The following is a 20,759-nucleotide window of genomic DNA, read 5'->3' as shown; positions in this document are numbered from 1 at the left end:
GAACGTCCCTTGGATGCAGAGGGTGTTTAACCTGTAATGTTTAACCAGTGTTAGGGTTGGGCCGACATTAGTCCAACATCGTTTGCAGTGGCGCTAATGGCATTTATTGTAAATGCTTAAAAAGTAATAATTCTGATAGATCTTCTGGATAATGCAACTCCAAATGAAGGTGGAGACTAAGGCTGTCATTTGTTCCAAAATCAAGTTCAAACACAGTTGTAATTGCATATTGCCTCTGGACAATTACAAACACTTTTTTTTTTACAGTCTATGAAATGCTTTTCTGAAATAATGTCACAATTGTTATGTTGTAATGATGGATATAGCTTCTGCAGCGGGTTTTGTGCCATATGATTTGACCAGTTTGGATGCCCCCCCAACAATGATATCCTTGTCAATCTTGATGTTTCACTGTGGACATCGTCATTTGCCAATTCGGTAGATCGGACATCACCCAACCTTAATCCGTATCACTGGCAAGACAAGCAGCTGACTCAGAAACTTGCCGCAAACTCAATAGAGGTCACATGACACATCAGATGGCCTGAAACCATGTAACGGACTAGAGCTCTGAGACCGACACACACGCACACACACACTAATGCTGAAGATTTACTCATCTCTTGGCCGATTATAGGTGAGCAGCACAATGGGAAGAGGGGTGATACAGTGACAGAGTGGGAGAGAGATGTATATCTGTATGTAGGACCCAGCTGTTACACTAATCTGACAATCCAACAGGATTAAAGACCACATCTCAAGGCTAGCTCACACACAGACATACGCAAAAACGCAGACACGCACATAACGCCTCTATGCGTGGAATCCTCCTCCATTATATATGACCTTATGAAACATGCATCTCCGAGTGTGTGTATGTCACTGTTCTGCTGCCAAAAATGCCTTGAGATTCTGACACAACTGCTGCTCCCACACTACACAGTACGCCGCAGTGTATTTGTGTGCTTATGAGGGTGGGTGTGTTGTCCGTGGTGTTCATGCAATGCCTGTGTGTGTGTGTGTATTGATGTTTGGTTGGAAAAAATGTTACAGTGAGCAGTGAATGCTGCTGGTTGGACGGTGTGTCAATGACTGTGTTTTTGTGGCTGCTTCTATGAAGTGCTGGTGAAAGAGAGGAAAAGGAGTGAGACTGAATGTCGATTTGTGTGGGTGGGTGTGTTGTGTGTGGGTGTGTGTGGTGTGTGTGTGTGTGGTGTGTGTGTGTGTGTGTGTGTGTGTGTGTGTGTATGATTACAGCCTGGTCAATGGGCCTATTTCTGCAGGGCCAGTGGGAGGGCGTGGCGCCTGTGGCTGGAACTTTTCTCGTGTTTCTAAGGAACTTTTCAAAAGGGGCTCAGAAATGTGGCTGCGTGTGGAGAGAGAGCGCCCTGTGGACCATGATGCCTTTGTGTAGCAGGGAGCCAGAGAGAGGGGCACTTAGAGTCCACTCAGAAACGGTAATCAATGGTCTGTTCTCAGCCCCAAATACGAAACACACACACACACACACACACACACACACACACACACACACACACACACACACACACGTTTATGAGAATCACATTTCTGCCCATATACAGTGATGTGAATCACAAGGCAGCATCATATAATTACAGCTTGGGTAATCAGGCTAATGACAGGCATGCGACTTTACAGACCCCAAGGAAGAAGTAGCAAGGAAAAATCTATGCATAAATGCCAGAGTTTTAGAGAGGAAAAGTGGCAAATGGGGAATACTTGAGTGGAAAAAGCAGGGGTGATGATGGACCTGGAAAACGAGAGGGGAGTGTTTTTGTCTTTGATGCAAAGGAGAGGAGAAAAATCCAATCAGCCCTGTGTAATTCAATCTGGAATGGAAAGATGCACCTTTGTGAGTGTGTGTGCAGAGGGCATGATGCATAGTATTATCATGCCATACCTCCCCTTTTCTCTCTCACCCACACAGAGGAGGTAAACAAATTGCTGCTCCAGGGGCATCCCAAGTAGCTGACCTTGCTACGCTATCTTGGCTCCTTCCGATTGGTAGACTGAATTTCACAAACTGGCAGCCAATCTCAAGCCTTGGTGCGGTTTCCAGCCAATGCTTGTAGGCCAAGGGACTGTTGACGCAGCCAGTCAATTGATTCTTCATGTATCATGACAGCTGTTGATATTGAACACTAATTACACAGGTTGTGAGATCTGGCGGCGGTCTTGATAAGGCGGGAGCAGCGTATGGTCTCTGTCATAATGGGCCGCACAGGCTGAATGCTTGTGACCTAATCAGATGTTTATCATAAGATACTGATTAACTCTAACAAATCAGTGTCAGAAGACGTTAACAAGTTAACATGAGAAATAAGGAAATGAGACATTTGCTTTATCCAGATTAGTTTCAATGAATGGCTCAAGTTTTGTTGATGTTATTTCATAGATTGCATCATCGGATATGATTGTATAAAGCAGCGGCTCCCAAAAAGTGATCAGCACCCACCAAAGGAATCACAAGATGTTTAAGACAGAAAAGACACAACAATCGTTTTTTTGATCCTGAAGTTTTGCTTTCTTCTTGTAAAATTTTAGATAATATTTCATCTTCAGACCTCTTAAAATGTTCAAATGAAATAATTTGAGCAGAAAAAAAAATCAGCTAATGAACATATGCAACTAGTAATGAGGGGTCACATTGGAGTAATTTAACATTTTGGGAGATATGCCTCTTTACTTTGTTGCAGCTGAGCGCATCGACCGTGCACAGCATTCTGTCTGGACGTTATACTGAAGTTGTCAGGTTTGGTACCATAAGGCCCGAGACAAAACCAAAACCTGTGCTTACCAACCATATCTGGCAACCCCTGCTGTAGCACTGGGATAAACTGTGGTACATCAATAAATAACTCTGACATGGAACTCCCCCTCAAACCACAAATTGTCAGCTTTACAAATGAATGAAGCGGGTAAGTGTAAGCAAGTAGATAATAATGATTAATGGGCAAAATTTTGCAACTCAGATAGTGATCCTCCTGATCATCCATCAGCCTCTGTTAAATCACCTCATCTTAAAAATAAACATTATAACAAGCTTCAGGTGCGAGATTGTTCATCCATCTCTGATTGTTCTTTAAGCCGTATCCCTCGTTAGGCAAGGTTACTCACTGACTAATTAATTAAGAGGAGGATTTAAGAAACTAATGGCTGGAGAATGATTGTCTAACACATAGATTAGCTCCAGAGTGCTTGCTATAACAATTGGTGATCATTAATTCCTTGATACTGTGTGCTTACTTTAAGTAAAGTCTGATTGTGGAGCTTGCACGTGGCAAAGTGGTCAGTGTCAGAGTTAACCAATGGTAATGTGTAACTGGAGGACAGGGAGATATATGGGTTATGATACGATCTTGCTCTTACAGCCCTTCTGTCTCTTCCGTCTCGGTGTAATCCTGTCCAGGTTGTTCTCTCCATTCAATCCATCTCAGCTGCCCTAAGCTCTTTACAGGCCTGCCTCTACCACCAGTCTCTCTTTCTGTCTCTCTCTCTTTGTTGCTACCAGGATACCAATCCATCCCATCCAACTCCCTTTCATTTTCTTTTTTATTCCTTGTCAGCTCCTCTGCTCTTTTGTCATTTCACTCTACCTAAAGCCAATTCCTCCCCATTCTCACGCTATTTTCTGATGAGCCAGTCATATCCTTTTACCACCTTCACATATTAACAATATCTAGTAATAATAATAATGTCTAGTCTCTCCCCTTTCTTCTCAACGCCTGCTGCATTCTGTTCTTCTATCCAATCTGGTTTCTTTTCTTTCCTTTTCTCTACTGCACTTTAGCCACCACCCCTCCGTTAATAACACTTTTGTCTGTGATTGCCTCTGACCTCATTCCCCTTTCATTCCCTTCAAATCTCCTCTCCTTCCATCTCCACACAATATCCAATCACTTTCAAATCTGTCACCACACCTTTTATTCTTTGTTCATTTTTTGGGAACATTTTCCAAGGAGTTAAGATACAATTTATGTTCAACAATTACTAAGTTAAGTTAAATATTTTTAGTCAAAAAATAGGGCTGGGTATTGAACCTCAATCCTGGGCATTAGAGGAAATGAGGGGGATAGAAAGGAGGAATGACGTGCAACAACAACAAAAAGGAATCAAACTGGGGACATTGTAATCATAGGCTATGGTACGCCTCTTAACCACTAGGCTACCATGTCGCCCAAACCTCAATACTATTTTGGTACTGATAGAAATTTGTCTCTCACAGCAAGTATAGCAGGAAGGAGGTAGAACTGTTTTACAAGAAAAGATTGGAGAAAAGTCAGGATAAATACACCCAATGTGTTAAGAATAAATACATTTTTTTCCTCCTTTTTCTATCTCGTTCATCATCTTGCAACTAGGCCTGCTTATTGAACCTCAGTACGTTTTTTTACAGACTGAATCCAAATTATGCCCATTTTAGACTTTATTTTAGTACTGAAACAAACAATAGAAAGTTAATAGGGAACCAATTTAAAAATCCATTAATCATTTCAGTCATTTATGGAGCAAAAATGCCAAACATTTACTCACGGCATCTTGTCAATTGAGAGGATTTTGTAAATTGAACCGTTCAGTCTTGGCATTTTGAAGTCACCTTGGAGGAATAGCAATGAGCATTTTATAGACGAAACTAATCAAAATATTAAAAAAAAGCTTTATTCTGCTTCTGTTTAGACAATAATTAACATCTGAGCTTCTTTTGTGAAATAAAAAAAGAATTTTGCAAAAAAAATTGGGGGAAAGACATCAAATTAAAGTACCAGCTTGGTGTTGGTACTTACATTTTGTGTGTTTGAGCTAAATTTAATATGTCAAGAAAGGAATTAACGTCAAAATGAATCGTGCCTTTCTTCTATCAACACCTCCTTCTCCTGCTGTCTTTAATGTTTAAGTGTTGTGTGCCCTGTCAATCTGTCATGTGTATCTGCCTCAATCATATCATGTCCTGTCAGACAGACACCATACTCAGTCCAACATAGGAAGCAATTATCATGTCACACATACGGCTTAATAAGCAATGCACTCAAGGACACACATACACTCCAAGTGTCAGTCAGCCTTTCAACCTGGTTCTCTGCTGGCTAAGATTAGGGCTAATCCACAACTGTTGGAATGAAAGATTAAGAAGGAATCACCGGCTGCCTCAACCTTGTGTGTTGTGAAGGTGTTTATATAAAGGCCCTATGGGAAAGAGAACCTGCTGCAGCCACCAAGCAGTATAACAGAATCCACACACACACACACACACACACACACACACGCACACGCACACGCACACGCACACCTCATTAGCTTCAATGGCTCGTTCAAGCTACAAACGCCTTTGAAAGAGCTCTTTAAAGCACTGGGGTCCAAAGGTTTACTTGAGAAAGTCCACACAAACACACTCACACACGCACACAGCGAGTTTCAGTGGCAGTATTTAATTGGATCGATGTTCTTCCCTCATGACTTGCCCATAATTGAGGGGACATGAGTAACATGTGGGAAACCTTTTGTTGCTAAGTTCCTGTTTATTAAAACAGGCTGAATAAAAAAAGCTCTGCCGTGGTGGAGGGGTATGAGGAAGAGGGCTGGTGGGTGGAGGGTGTAGAGATGGATTGATGGAGAGAGGAAAAACGTTGCAGCAATGAGCTCCTGACCTCGTTCATTCCTCTGTCGGGACGCTGGGCTAAATAATTCAAACACACACATAAAGTCACATGCCTTTCGCACACAGCATTTCTTGTTCGTACAAGCGGCCTCCCTGTGCTCCTTCATCGGCTCCTCTGCCTGTGTTTTAACATGTGAACAGCAAACACACACATGTAAAAACACACATCTAAATAAAATCCCGCCCCACCCTTTGTGCAACACTCAGGAAGCTCCCTCTTGAGTTGAAGCTCAGAGGCCGGATCTATAAATACTTACTTCCTGTGTCCATCCTGTAACCAAGTGAGCAACCGTGACCACTTAAGCACACTAACAGGATCTACACATCAGTATGCAAACAAGTAGATCTCTGTCCCAGTGTGAATCTTAATACAATTATAATGAAATGTTACTGCCAACACATAGGACCAAGTAAATGTCAAAAATAAAACTGTAATTAATTTCTTCTGAATGATGATATTTCCGGCTTGATGAAATAAATGCATTAGAAATGGATATCTGTAAATCAAAACTGGCAAAAAATCTCTTTGTTATCAAAGAAAAAACATGACATGAAAATTAAGTTTGAAATTTGAAACTGTGACACTGACAGATAAAAGACAAGATAAAAGAGATGACAAATTGGATGACAAAACAGTTATATTTCCAAGCAAGTGCATACATGCATCTTGGAAAATCTAACCGCCAACATGGTTCTTTTCTACGTCATGTGCTGGCCTGAGTTTACGACCATGAGAGACACCCCGTGAGAGACGAGAGCTGTTAGGTGAAGCAAAGTACTAACGCAAATGTATCACCGTAACAACAAGCTATTCAAGTTTTCCCACATTTATTATCGCTACCGTTTAGATTTGACTTGACGGCATTCCAATTTTACTTGATCTTCACCTCTTACTACAGGACCTTAGAGACAATCCCCCGGGACAACACGCTCTTTTTCTTCCACCGTGTCTTTATTTACGAGCACTCTCTACCACCATTAAGTGCAAACAACCTTAGCAGGCTTTGAGTGGCCAAGGTGGCCAGTTTTGGAGATGGGCTCCCCGAGGAACAGTGATAGCATTTCTAGCCAGAGGCAGTCAAACCCATATTCACCAATGACATGCAGCCAAGGAAGCAAGTTCCTTGAACAGTGCGAAGGCAAAAAAAGATTTGTTGTCATTATTGGTTGGCTGGAGTGAAAGCTACAACCTTCTTCCAAAAACAAGTTGCACAGTTGATCATCCACAATATTATTTTACCGGCAAATCAATACCTGTGAAGTGAGCATTGATGATTCTTTCCTTTATAAAATGTGAAAAATCGCCATCAGAAGTTGCCAGAGCCTGAAGTGATGATTTACAAAGACATAGATCATAGCAGAGCAGTAAATCGTCAGTTAAGGCGCTGGAAGTAGAGAATCGTCTTCTTCTTAAGGTAATGTTATGGTTTTATTTATTTGGGGAGTGAATTTTTTTTGGCACAATGGCACATTCCTCTAGAGAACTTGAAAACCAAAGAAGAAGATTTATTTTCTGTTAATCGGCTAATTTATTGACGTTTCATTGCAGATCCATCTCCATGACGACAAGGAAAACTCCATCTTGCTGATAAAGACCTTTTGATAATTGAATGCTCCAGGAGAAGCTATTAAGTGGACCTTTGTCAAGCCACTATTTCCAAGATCAAGAATGAACATGATTAATGTTCTGTTGACCAACTAATCAGCTAAACAACCAATATATCCACCAATAGATTCAGTTTTCAAATTCAACTAGACTTTAAATTGAGGCTGAACATTTTTCAAGTTCAAGTTACAAAACTGAGTAAATATAAAGTTGCTGACAAAATGATTATCAACAAACAAACAGGCCAACAGATGGAGAGGGAGATGGAGGGAGTTGCGTGTTGGCGGTCAGATGGAGGCCAGTCTCACAGCTTCGCCACTGGGTCGGATTTGGAGTATGAAGGCCGGCCTTATCACGGCCTCAGCTTGTTCTTATCAGCAGCCTGCCAGAATACACACATTTAAGCAGTCCCATTGGACCGCATTGAGTTTCTCCCTGCATGACCCCGCCCATCCGGTCCTTCGTTAAACTAATTACCCCATCGTTAGGGAAACGTGTGAGGAAAGAGAGAGTAGTACTAAAGAGATACAAATGCCACTTGTAAATAAAATAAGTAAAAAATCATAGCGCCATCTTAACAGCGTTAATATGCTGGTGAATGGCATCTGTGATTCTCACTCTGTCAAACAAAAATCACACACACACACGCGCAAACGTACGCACGCACCCACCCGCGCGCGCACACACACACACACCACACACACACACACATGCGCCCTGTTTTTGAGGTTTTCATTTATAGCTAAAGCTTGACACATTGAAATCCCAGAATGCTTTGTGGTTCTGGGAGACGGTACTGCCTTTATGCCCTCTAATTTAGAGTCCTGTAATAGCACACACAAAAACACACCACACACACAACACACACCACCACACACACACACACACACACACACACACACACACACACACACACACACACACACACACACACACACACAACAACACACACACACACACACACACACAAACACACACACACACACACACACACACACACACACACACAATGATAAAAGTGAACAAACTGTCATCTCTCCACTTCTATAATTATGTATATATTGTAGCGGGACAGGCGGACGAGAGAGGAGGAAAGAAGGAAAAGAAAAGAGTAGTATAAAAACATAGAAAGAGAAAGGAAGAAGAAAAAGAGTGAAGTCAGAAAATAGAGAATGAGATATGAAAAGCTCTGAATGAAAGAAGCAACAGAGGTGACACAAAAAATGAGGCAGAATGAAAAAGAGAAAGGAGAAAGACAGAAGGGAGGAGAGAGAAGGGCAATAAAGCTGTGACAAGCGGCAGCCATGCTGGTTGTCATGGCGACGGCCGCGGAGAGCAGGTAGAGCACGGTCTCCTGGGAATGAGCAGAGCACGCCTCCCTCCCCCACCGTCAGTTTCTCTCATTCGACATCCCTCCATCCTGGCTCTGTCTCCATCGTTCCATCGCCATCCCTCTGGCCTCGCTCCATCCCCATCATCCAGATCTCATTTCCCCCCTCCCCCTCTCTCCGTCTCCATGTCCCAATATCCCCCATCTTCTCCTCCTCTTGCCTCCCACTCTTTCTTACCACTCATAGTCCAATCCTTCCCTTAGTTTCTGGGCTCTACCCCTTTTTTGTCATCCTCTCTCGATCACTCGGCGCTCAATCTGTTTCCTTTTTTTCTTTCCAGCTCTTCCATGTCTTCCCCCTGCTATCTAGCATCCCCATCTCGCCATTATCGTAACTTTTTCCATCCTTACCTCTCTCCATTTTATTACCTCCCTCCTTCTCATTATCTTGTGGTCTCTACACCTCCCTCTTTTCCATTCCTCTCCTCTCCCTCCATCCTCTTCTCTCTATATTCATCTAGCCCCCCTCTCCAGAGAATATGTATGTGAGTATGTCTGCACAGTGCTGCCCAATTACTGCAAGGAAGACTGTGTATGTGTGTGTGTGTGTGTGTGTGTGTCTACACAAGCAGTGTTTCTAGACTGTTTTGACCTACCTAAAACACCTCCAGCGTTCTCCGTCTCCCTCTGACTCACTGAATCAACAAAACTGCTGCACACCACCGCTACTATTCACTAGCACTGCGAGTGAGTGAGAGTGTGTGTGTGTGTGTGCGTGTGTGTGTGCAGATAATCAGGACTTTAATGTTAATGTGCATCCATGCATATTTGGGAGCAAGCATGCCGGCACTTGTGTATGTTACTGGTCATAATGGAAGAGGAGCGGAGTTTGAAGATGAATTCAGGCTATAACTGCATTCTTGAACGCTTCCCACAGGGTAAGTTTAGTGTTGCACAATGTTGCAGAGCCAAATGATTGAAGATACCAGGTACTTTCTAAACTGTGACTGGAAGTACAAGAAAGTACAACAACAAAGTTCTAGTACACTTTTTTGACTACTCTCTAATCTTTGCTTTTTTTGTGAGTCCTACCTCCGTAGTAAAAAAGAAAATTCTTCCAAACTTGTATGGTAGGATGCTTGGTATATCTTTTTTCTTTTTAAACTGAGTTTAATGTCTTCACATTCCTGTATGTCCTCATGGCTCCACCATGTAGTGCCTGAGAGTAAATATTGAATTTAAAACTTCACTGGCAGCCAATGGAGAGAAGCCAAAACAGGAGTAATGATCTTCTTGCACTTTGTCTTTAGTAGAAGACAGGCTTTAACTTTTTGAACGTTCTGCAAACTACCTACAGCACCGTGGCAGGCGTGAATATAATAAATTACAATAATGTAGTCTATAAAAGCATGGATTAATTCCCAAGCATGTTCGAAAGACAAAATATGTCTAACACCTGAAAATATAAGTATGCAGATTGACGTTAGATGTTAAAGGTCCCACGTCTTTTAAGCTCCCTTGGGGACAATAATGACGGCCGCTGGTTTATCCTCACTCAAATTGATAGTGTTCTATACAGTGCTGAGCTTAGAGCTTCATTGTTCTTTTAGCTCAGAGGGAGGACACACAGAAATAACCGGTAGTGTGAAGTCAGGTTTCTCCCTCCCCACATGCCACTATCAGTCTAATAGTAAATGGGAAATTCTATTCCTTCCAAATTGAAATCAGACTCTAAAACTAATTTCAGTCAAATGCGGCGTATCTGCCACACCGGTCCTTCCCATGTGATAAGAATTTGCTTTCAGATATGGGTTAGCAGCATGTGTACACATCCAACACACACACCCAAAAGGGAGGAGATGGGTAGATGAAAGAGGTGGCAGAGATGTTTTAGCTCCCTGAAGGCTTTCATTATTCTCTCTTTCTCTGTCCACACTCAATTCAAGACGTCGGCCCACTGAATGCAGCTCCGGATATGAACTTTGATCCTTTTGATTTCTCTATGCACTGGAAGATGAACCCCATACAATCACCCATCCTTTTACACACACACCTAAAATACCTTCTCTACACCAGGAGTAGTTTCTACCTGCCAGCTGTGTGTGTGTGTGTGTGTGTGTGTGGGTGTGTGTGTGTGTGTGTGTGTGTGTGTGTGTGTGTGTGTGTGTGTGTGTGTGTGTGTGTGGTGTGTGTGTGTGAGGGGACTTTGTCCACCAGGAGTGTGAGCAGGACTCATTCCTGTGTCAAATTGCCTCTCACATTCCACACTCTCCCTCAATTTGCCTCACTCAAGCCATTTTTTTTCCTCTTTCTTGCTCCTTCTCTCTTTCTTCATCTCTCTATGGGGGGCTTTGTCAGCTATCGGAGGCACAAAACACTGATTCATTCCATGAGGTAACCATGATCCTAAAGAACGCTTTTCCGCCGCGCACACACACACAAACTTTTCAAGTAGCGAAAGCTGGCAAGAATATGTTTTTGGCAGTGAAGATTCACTATTTTTGAGCCCACACACAGACAGATGGACAGTGAACGTTCTCATGAAGGCAGATGGATGCACGCGCACGTGCGCGCACACACACCACACACGCAAAACACACACAATCTGTGTGACACAATAGATGTCTGTGGGAAAATCTGGCTCCCATGTGAAACATATCACCCGGATATGATGTCACAACTCTGATAACAGGAAATACCCACAGAGACATGACACCAGGGATCACTCATCAGACAAAACATACACAAACACAAGAGTCAGCTGTTTCAAGCCAAGAGCATCTAAAGAAAGATCTTGTCAGCAAATTCATGTGACTGTGGGTCATGTGTGCGTTCAAGGCCTGGGTTACTTCTGGTCCGTCTTGCAATTATTAGACTGCTGACGTGTGTGAGTGTGTTTATGTATGTGTGTGTATTACCAATTCAAGCACCACCTGGATCCATCTGTGCACTCCTAACACAGTGTATATTTAAGTGTGTATGTGTGTGCACGTGTATATATATGTGTCACACCTCACTCCATCTGTACACTTGAAGCTAGATTGGGTCAGCACAAAGAAACTTCAGGATGTTGAAAATATAAATATGTTGTCCAAGCGAAGAAATACAGGCAAGGTTGAGCCTGAGGTAGTTTACACTCCATGTCAATTGGTTTTGATAACGTAATTATTTCTTTGTTAGGGAATTTACACAACGCTTTAGCATTTTTAGGTCATTTTGTGGCTGTCTTTTGTCAAAATCTATTTTAAAAAGCTTTACTTGGTTTATTGTGCTCACATGTAACATATTCTCAAATAAAGTTACGTGGGTTTTGTTGCAATGTGGTAGAAAAAAATAGATCTTAAATTATCATTACAGCAAAGGAATAGGCCTACTTAATCTGGCCATGAATGAAGTGTAAAAAAGGGGATTAAACATCAAGCAGTAATATTACCATACACCTACAGTTGAGCACCAGTAACACAGGGATATTATCAGTATATGCTTAGGGATGTTTTCTTCTAAATTTAGGCTACATTCAAAAGTAGATCTGCATTTTGACAAGTTTTGGTGCTTGCTTCCTTTTCTCTCAATGAGTCAATGAGCTTCCACCCTCCTCTTCTTCCTCCATCTGCGCTTCCTCATAGGATAAATCTGGATTAATCGGCAGGCTAAGGGAAGGTGTGGGCGTGCTATGGGAGGGTGCGTGAAGCTCGGCGTGGATGGTTCCGGAGAGGTGTGTGTGTGGGGGGGGGTCGCGCATTCCTACTCAGTTTACCTCTTCGATATTAGCCTACCGATGACATCATCCCATCCATGGCTTCGTTCGCGCACCGCATCGCCGTTAACGTCCCCGTTACCCCACCCACTTTTCACCACAAACACAAGCTGCCGCACACACACCTCCGGTTATAACGGGAGGATCCCCCTGGTCGGATTTTGGCACCCAGACAATGAGGCCGCAGTTATTAGGCAGCACCTCACAGGTTGGAGATCGGACATCCAACCCCCACCTCTTTCTCACACACGTCCTACAGTGTTACCCGGTAATAAATTCGTTAACGCCGCAGTATGACTGGAGTCCCCCAAATGAACGACAGGATGTGAGCTGGTGACACAGACACCACCTACCGAGGCACCGCACAAAACCCATAATCAAGCTCAATTAGAGATTACCCGCTAATTACCGACACACAACTGCAAGCGCACACACCTCCTGACTCGAGGGGACACAGGCCACAATAAACCCCGACACTGAGACACAAAGGCTGGCGTATGCGTGGGTGTGTGTGTGTGTCTGTGTGAGAAATCGGTGGGTGCACGAGAGTCGCCAGACCCCTAGCGGGAGTCACGGACGTCCAATAAGGGCTGATAAGTAGCATAGCCTAGGTCGAGTGCAGGATTTTACCGATCACTGTCTCACTGATGATAACTCACCGCGCGCACACACACGCACACACGCGCACGCACGCACACACACGCGCACACAGGCTACTGTGTGCACAAGAACTCCGCTTAACAAAGGATCTGAGGCTCGTGCTTACCGTGGCGGTATGAGCGAGCAGCGCTGTGAGCGCCAGTAGCCAAGGCAGCTTCATAATCGGGGTGCGCGGGCACAGCCTCCCGGTGCCGCCGCCGCTGCCTTCACGGGTCGGGGAGATGGGGGGGGAACAAAAGCTACTGCTGCTTGCAGTCGGTGTCTCGGTAGTCTCAGTCTGTCCAACGTCAGAGCGCGCAGCCCGTCCGCGCGACCATCCGTCTTTCTAGTCGGTCTTTTTAATCCAAGGCTTCACGTGCTGCTGCTGCTGCTGCTGCTGCTCCAGGTAGCCTAACCCGTAGGTTTAAGCAATGCGATTTCTTCGAGTCCTCTTCTTCCTCTACTCCCTCTTCTCTGTCTGTCTCTCCGAGTTTTTGTGCTCGAAACCTGATAGATTTACTACCGGGAGGTCTCTTTCTCTTGCTTAATACACAGACAGACTCTCTCTACCCCTCTCTCTCTCTGTGCACACACACAGGCTCTCTCTCTCTCCTCCCCCTCTCCGTTGAGGGCAGGATGTTCCGTATGGTGACGCTGCTTGGCCTGGGAGCATAGATAATATACAGTCTATGCCTGGGAGTCTGGCAGGAGGGGTGTGTGTGTGAGAGAAAGAGAGAAAGAGCATATATGGCCTACATGTGTGTTATGAGAAGCACTTGGAGGATCTCCGCTAGCAAGGGCGAGGATGCCCCCTGCAGCTCGTTTAGGCACCCACTGGCCAGCAGCTCTTTACGCGCACACACACACACACACACAGCATTTATAGCTGCTCCCAGGTTGTGCCATTTGCTTGGCGCTCAGAGGGTTCCGGTTGGCTGCACGCCATTATTACACGCCTTTACAGGTCAGCTGCGGTCCTTCGCTGTGTTTGCCTGAGGTAGCCTACGTTTTGATTAAAAAAATAAATAAAAAAAAACTCCCCGATGAGCTCACACCTGTGCCTACGTAACAAGAAATAATACGCACTGTAGCTTACTTGTGTCGCTTAGCAACCATGTAGTTTAGCCAATCTGTGATTGAAAAGCGTGCAACATGTAAACCAAAACCTAACATGATGACACGTTAGCTAGTTCAAACCTATGAGTTCAACAACTATCTAACACGCTACAACTGCTTTAGAAATTGAGCACAATCGTCACCAAAATAATCTTCACTCAAGGCTAGAATCGGACCTTGCAAAACTATTTGCCTATCAAACTGCTAAATGTTTTCTGCGATGTTATAGCAACAAAACACCAGTAAAATCAGTGGCGAAAGAAAAAGCCTGTGATCAGTCAGGGGCCTATTTGGACCCCGTTGTTGACACAAATGGAATTTAGGAATATGCATCATCCACATGACAAGTAGACTAAATAAGTTAAAACTAGGACCCACTTTAAGGTTATATTATCCCAAACAGCTTTACAATTAACGTAATTACCACAAACCAACAGACAATGTGGCATTTGGGGCCATTATGAGTCACAGCCCAAGGGTAGTTGCCCATTTTTAGCCTTTTCGTAATCCATAAAACAGCCCAAAGCCTACCCCAGCCTACGCTTATAGAAACTTTCAGGTGGTTTTAGATCACTGCTGGGTTAATTATAATCCGCTTTAAGAAATAAACAAAGCCAGGGGATTACTGCCACCAACATCACACCCAACCTGCCTGGTTTTTCTAAGTTAGCTTCCTGGCTGTTTCCGCCAATGCTCCAAACAAAAGTTGGACAAGTAAAGGCAGGGTTATTATTTTGTCCTCTCTGACTCATGCAGCACAGGTTTATCACTGTCATTCAGATGGCTGGATTAGAAACTAAGGCACATACCCTGAATGCCCTTTTAAAAAGAAAAAAGAAAAAAAAGAAGATGTTTTTATGCTCCATCCTGTCACCCTGTGTTTTTTCAAACATACAATTAAGCACACTTGAGACAGTTACATTTTCAAAGTTTTTTTTGTTCAGTTTGGTTTCAAAATAAAGATCACACAATTGTTTAGAGACAATCTACAACAGGAGTTACAAAAAATAGTTGCCCAGGCAATAAGCATACACAGGTTCTGTTAACTATACACATATGGTTACAGGTGTGCTCGTAGTAAATATACACAAGGCTGCTCCAAATGTACACCGCACTGTGGCAGGCTGCCTCTCTCACCCAAAAGGACATGGACAGTATGATACAGCACTTACAGCACTAGAGAAATGCCAAAAAAAAACACAAGAATCTTCTCTGTACAATCCATGGGTTTACCACTCTGAAAACAGTCATGAGTAATAGAGGGGTTTGGGGGGTGGGGGAGGTTAAATGAGTAAAAGTTATTTCTCCCACCCAGCCAGTATACCCATACACATGACACATTTCATGGGGTAAAGCATTCCTATAAAAAGATCTTAAAAAAAGGTCAAAAACAAAAAACCTTCAACATAAACCAGAAGACACCACTAAGTCTAACAGAACGTGTCCAATTGGGAGTCAATGGGAGATTGACGTCTTAAGTTAAGCAGTGACAAGATAAAGATAAAACCAAGCGTGGCGAATCTTTGTACAAGTACTACGCTGTATAGAAAGGGCTTTTCAAAACAAAAATTTGATATTACAATTTACAATATACAACAACTCATATGTCACAACCAAGGAGGTGAGAATATACACTGAAATGCACAGGGTTTTTTTTCTAAGATTTTTCAGAGTGAGCTTTTTTCCGTTTTTCTTCTCATACCAAAAAGGGTGGTAAAGCACTTTTACATTACAAGGGTTTACAAATGTACAATTATACAGTCAGAAGTATGTGGTCACTACTAGGATACATTATAGATACAGATTCAACATCAAAAACCAGAAAAACTACAAAGTTTTATATATATATTTATATATATATGCAAAGGTCTACACCAAGTATACACGTTATATTTATAGAAGCAAGACCAGAAAACGAATCTCCCATGCTAAATGATCTGTCTGCTGGTTAGCTAATGGCAAGTGTGCATTCGTCTATGATTCTGTGATGTCTGACAAATTAAATACTCGTTCCATCTCATAGTGGTAAATAGCTAGGATGGGAGGAGGGGATACTAGGATTGTGTGTGCAGCAGTAGCAAAAAGTGAAATGACTTGAGTTTCTCAGAAGAGGAAATGAAAAACAAAAAGGAGGGAGCTGAGTGATTAGTGGAACAGGTCTCACCTCTCTCTCTCTCTCTACTCCGTCCTCCTACCCTCCCTCCCCCAGCAGTACAGTGGGCCCGGGATCGGGCGGGGGAGGGGCAAAAAAAAAGAAAATCTGACAAAAAAACTAAGGCTGCCTGAAGCAACAGGCTCCTCCCGAAGGGTTGTCATGGAAACAAGGGTACAAGAGGTACTCAACGTCCTTGGTGAGTAGGATTTGGAGGGGGAAAGTGGGCATGATGTCCTCTATCAGACAGGGACATGAGGGTGAGGCTGGTAGCCATGACAGCTTAAGGAGGCGGAGGTGAAGGGTGGGGGGTAGATCATGTCGTAGACTTGATTTAAGGTGCAGGGGAGGGGGGCGGTTACATGATGCCGTTGGGAGGGCCACAGAGAGGACCCAGGTCAACGCCATTCTTCATGTAGTACTTCTCCAGCTTGGCCAGGATGTGTTTTCCATACGTATACTTCCTCAGGGTGGAAATGTGAGGCCGGATCTGCACAGAGACAAACCAAAAAAGAAAAACATGTGTTGCATACTTTCAAATTGGGCTTCCAAATTGGCAAACTTTTTAGGGCTTCTGTGGCTCCAAATATGATAGATAGATATACACACACACACACACAATCGATTATGTTCTAAACCCTTTAATCCCACGTATACAGTCTGTTGATTGCTTTGAAGAGAAAATACTGTAAATGAGACATTCATGGTAAAATTGCAAGCCTGAAAGCTCCTCTGCTAACTAAACCCTTCTATAAAAAAACTAAAATATTGGCCTGGAAGAGGTTTTAAACATCCTCCATTATCACAGAATTTTGTTGAGACAACCTTCCCCCTACCTTGTGCATTACAATCTTGCGCTGGGAGGGCTCAGCCACATCGATCATCTTCTGCACCACATAGTTGGCGTACTGGTCCTTCATCATGGTGTATAAGGCACTGTGGGGGCCCTCAGTCAGGCTGCACACCTCTTCTATCAACACTGCCCGTTCTGCCCGGGACGCATGGGTTACACACTTCTCCACCACATTACTAGAGAAAAGAAGGGAGGGATGAGCATGAAAGTACATTTAAAAGAGAGAAGCTCTGGCTGCAATTGTGGAGAAACAATAGAAACCTGTTTTAAAGAAAGAGGGAAGATGAGACCGAAACCTTGTATTTGTGTTCCGTTTACCTTGCAAACTTGTGCTGGCTGAGTCCCAGGACATTGCCTCTGATCTCAGCCACTATCTTGCTCTTATCCTCAGCTCGGCCGTGCTCTAAAACGTGCTGGATCACATAGTTGCCGTATTGGTCCTGAATAAAACAAACCACACAAACATTACCTAAAACGTGGGGACACCAGCTGGTGCTTCTGACATCACATCAAACATGCATCCAACTTCAAAAATCTGGACTGAGAGATGCTTTATGCGGTGTCACTATCCTGAAAAACATAACTGGTGGAAGAAGAAAAAAAAGCAGCAAGTGCTAGTTTGTGTGTATTACCTGCACAAGCTGTTCTGTGTGTTGATGGAGCTCCTCCAGTATAGGCAGCGTCTGTTCAGGGAGGCAATGTTCAAGAATGCGCTGGATGACTCGACAGCCATAAGGATGAGTGGAGAGGGCAAAGACCTGAGAGACGCAAATAATTACACGTGTTTACTTATTCAACATACACCAAATGGTCCTGTTGCTGTGAGTTAAACACAGCACTAATTTACCTTTGTTTAAACCGTTTTCCCTAAAAGGCATTAGTTACAGTAGAAAACTATCTTTACTTTCACACAAATAATGCCCACCCCTGGAGGGAAGGCGAAGGCAAATTCCTGCCATGCTTTCAGCTACACAAACAAATCTGAGCTACCATGTAAAAAAATATGCAGTTACACAACATGCAAATGTGTGAGAAGCAAAAACACTCAGATCGGTGAGATTAACTGTCAGAGTATCCTGGCTCCTCAAAACTGAAACCTTTCATTAGTATCTTACTGAAATGCAAATGCATGGACACAAAATCTTTCTTTCAACACTTTATGCTAATGTAGCATTTAGCTGGTGGACAGATGATGTTGCCACTGGGCTGAGGTTTCTGAGGCAATGTACCATGTCTCTGGAAAGGACTGAGTACAAGTGTCTATGTACTTTGGCGGATACAATATACTTGCTGCCTTAAGGCAGCAACAGTGTATGCATGCAAACAAGTAAACGTACTTGTGTGTGTGTGTGCGCGTCTGTGCGTCTCAGCCAAGCACCGGCAGGCCTCAGTGATAGAATGTGAAAATATATTGCGAGTGTGTGCTCACAGAGGGGACCCACCTGTCCCTTAAAGGCGTCTATGATGAAGTGCAGCGCGTGAGGCTGGACACATTCAATACACTTCTGCACCACGTGGTTACCGTTCTGGTCCTTCACACACTTCAACACATGGCCGTCCAGCTCCCGCACCATCTCACTCTGCAGGGAGAAGGACAGAGGAAAAGGAAGAGCAGAGCAAGAGGCAGAGTGTGGAGAAGGGCATGTAATTGTGAGAAATCAAATATTGCCTGAAAGCATTTTCCAAAGTCTCCTTCATTTCTCACAGCCCAACAAATAACATTGGGCTTCAAACAGTTGCCCTGGAGCAATCTATTGAGGTTCATGAAGAGCACACACACACACACACACACACACACACACACACACACACACACACACACACACACACACACACACACACACACACACACACACACACACACACACACACACACACACACACACACACACACACACACACACACACACACACACACACACACACACACACACACACACACACACACACACACACACACACACACACACACGATATCCAGCTAGTTTTATCTCAGCACCTGCAGTTCAACATTTGCATGTAAACTGTGGTATCATTAGCCTCATTCATCGTTGATGACAGAATGCCTGCAAGGAACCTGCTGCTCCACGAGGCAGCTCCAACATAAAAACCAATAATGTAGATGAAAAATGCCACTTTAGAGTGAGGAGTGCACTTCTTTATCACTGCAGGATTCTGCTATATAAACAGAAATTAGTGATCCATGAGCAATGCACCCTCATTCACGACTGAAATATGAGGACATGGACAGTAGATATGCTTTACAATTGGAACAACAATCACAGCAGGGTTATAGTAGTAAGGGTTCAATTAAGGTCATTTTAGTACAAAGGCACAGTCTGTTTCCACTGTTCATATTTCATACAGTGCAAAGAAAACTAGTGTACTTACAATGACCTGCTGATCAGAGGGGATGAACTCCAGAGCTTTCTGAATGACCCTACAGCCGTACATCTGCAGGGCCAGAGACAGCACATGACCTCGAATCCTCTCTGCCAGAGCTAGCTTCTGGTCCAAGCTGCCGAACTGAAACAAATACACACACACAAAATAAGCCTGTAAATCCTCTACTCCATTTGATAATACACAACACCACATACGTTACACAGCCACACAGGCGGGGTCCATAATTAACACTCGCCAGTCGCCAAATGCAGGTAAATTCTCCGTTTGGCGTGTAAATCTCAGAGGGCTATCCGCCACACGGCGAGTACATGTTTGAACCAAAATAGTTCAATCTTCAAATTGGTGAAAGTGCAGCTAGTTTCTTCTGTTCCTCTGCATGTCAGAGCTTCGCGAGAGCGGACACACAGGCACACACTCTCGGATGGCCGATTTAACTCGCAAGTCCTCATTGATATAGTTTTTTTGTGTCACATAGGTCTCCACAAACAGAAAAAAAAAAAAACTTTAAACGCAACTTGTCCGTTCGTTAGGACTAGTAAGTCAATTTGCAGTGAGGAAATATATTGTATAGCCTATTTACATTTTTATCATTTATTTTAGGCTAATTGGTCAAACATCCTATTGTCCGTTTACGGTTAAACGGTTAATCATTTACATCCCTACCAGCAAGACTTGCAACCTCAACCGTAAATGTTTGTTATGTAGACCTAAGTTACAAACAACCTTCAATTTAAAATTTTGGGGGATTAAAGATATGTTTGGCCAGTGGATTTTTTCCATCCAACAGCCAACTTGAAAAGTTAATTTCAGACACTGCAAACAGGCCACAAAGCACATCAAATTCAGGTGCAAAATCAGAGAACCACTGACTGAGACTAATTAATTCAATCTTGGCAGCTCAAAATTTACTTTTTTACACTTTGATGACAATGACTTGAATTTTCATACACACCTCAAAGAACTTCTGGATGACATAATTTCCAAAGACGTCCACCATGAGCTGGTAGGCCGCCTGCAGTATCTCACTGAAGACAAGCTGGCGCTCCGCTGAACTGGCTCGCTCCAATTTCAACTGGATAAACCTGTTGAGACAGAGAGAATAAGCATTTTATTAACCACAGATACCTCTTGTGTTATTCTTCAATTTCATTTTCAAAGCTTTTACAATATACACAAAAAGACTCCTAAAACCCAGTATATATAGTGGATTTACAAAGTTTGGA

The 20,759-nt window shown here is 43.3% G+C and overlaps 2 protein-coding genes across 6 annotated transcripts in view; both read right to left on the bottom strand.

Moving 5' to 3' along the window:
• sdc3 (syndecan 3) overlaps positions 1–13,688 on the bottom strand; it is a 29,356-nt gene extending 15,668 nt beyond the window's left edge. The window contains exon 1 of one of the 2 annotated variants that reach the window (XM_032535222.1): positions 13,137–13,688. In XM_032535222.1, the coding sequence (XP_032391113.1) occupies positions 13,137–13,190 (54 nt within the window). In that variant the 5' untranslated portion in view covers positions 13,191–13,688. The remainder of the gene's footprint in view (positions 1–13,136) is intronic. The other variant, XM_032535223.1, reaches the window with a different exon arrangement.
• Positions 13,689–15,041: 1,353 nt separating this feature from the next.
• The window catches only part of pum1 (pumilio RNA-binding family member 1), a 29,052-nt gene continuing 23,334 nt past the window's right edge, over positions 15,042–20,759 (bottom strand). For all 4 annotated transcript variants that reach the window (XM_032534988.1, XM_032534989.1, XM_032534990.1 and 1 more), the window contains exons 17-23: positions 20,489–20,618; positions 19,522–19,656; positions 18,573–18,710; positions 17,763–17,888; positions 17,449–17,570; positions 17,114–17,306; positions 15,042–16,767 (exon numbers count right to left, since the gene is read on the bottom strand). In XM_032534988.1, coding sequence (XP_032390879.1) covers positions 16,636–16,767; positions 17,114–17,306; positions 17,449–17,570; positions 17,763–17,888; positions 18,573–18,710; positions 19,522–19,656; positions 20,489–20,618 — 976 coding nt within the window. In that variant the 3' untranslated portion in view covers positions 15,042–16,635. The remainder of the gene's footprint in view (positions 16,768–17,113; positions 17,307–17,448; positions 17,571–17,762; positions 17,889–18,572; positions 18,711–19,521; positions 19,657–20,488; positions 20,619–20,759) is intronic.

This window comes from Etheostoma spectabile, chromosome 14, assembly GCF_008692095.1.
Source record: "Etheostoma spectabile isolate EspeVRDwgs_2016 chromosome 14, UIUC_Espe_1.0, whole genome shotgun sequence".
Classification (NCBI taxonomy): domain Eukaryota; kingdom Metazoa; phylum Chordata; class Actinopteri; order Perciformes; family Percidae; genus Etheostoma; species Etheostoma spectabile.
The sequence above is the reverse complement of the archived record's forward strand: the minus strand, read 5'-3'. Positions and strand labels throughout refer to the sequence as shown.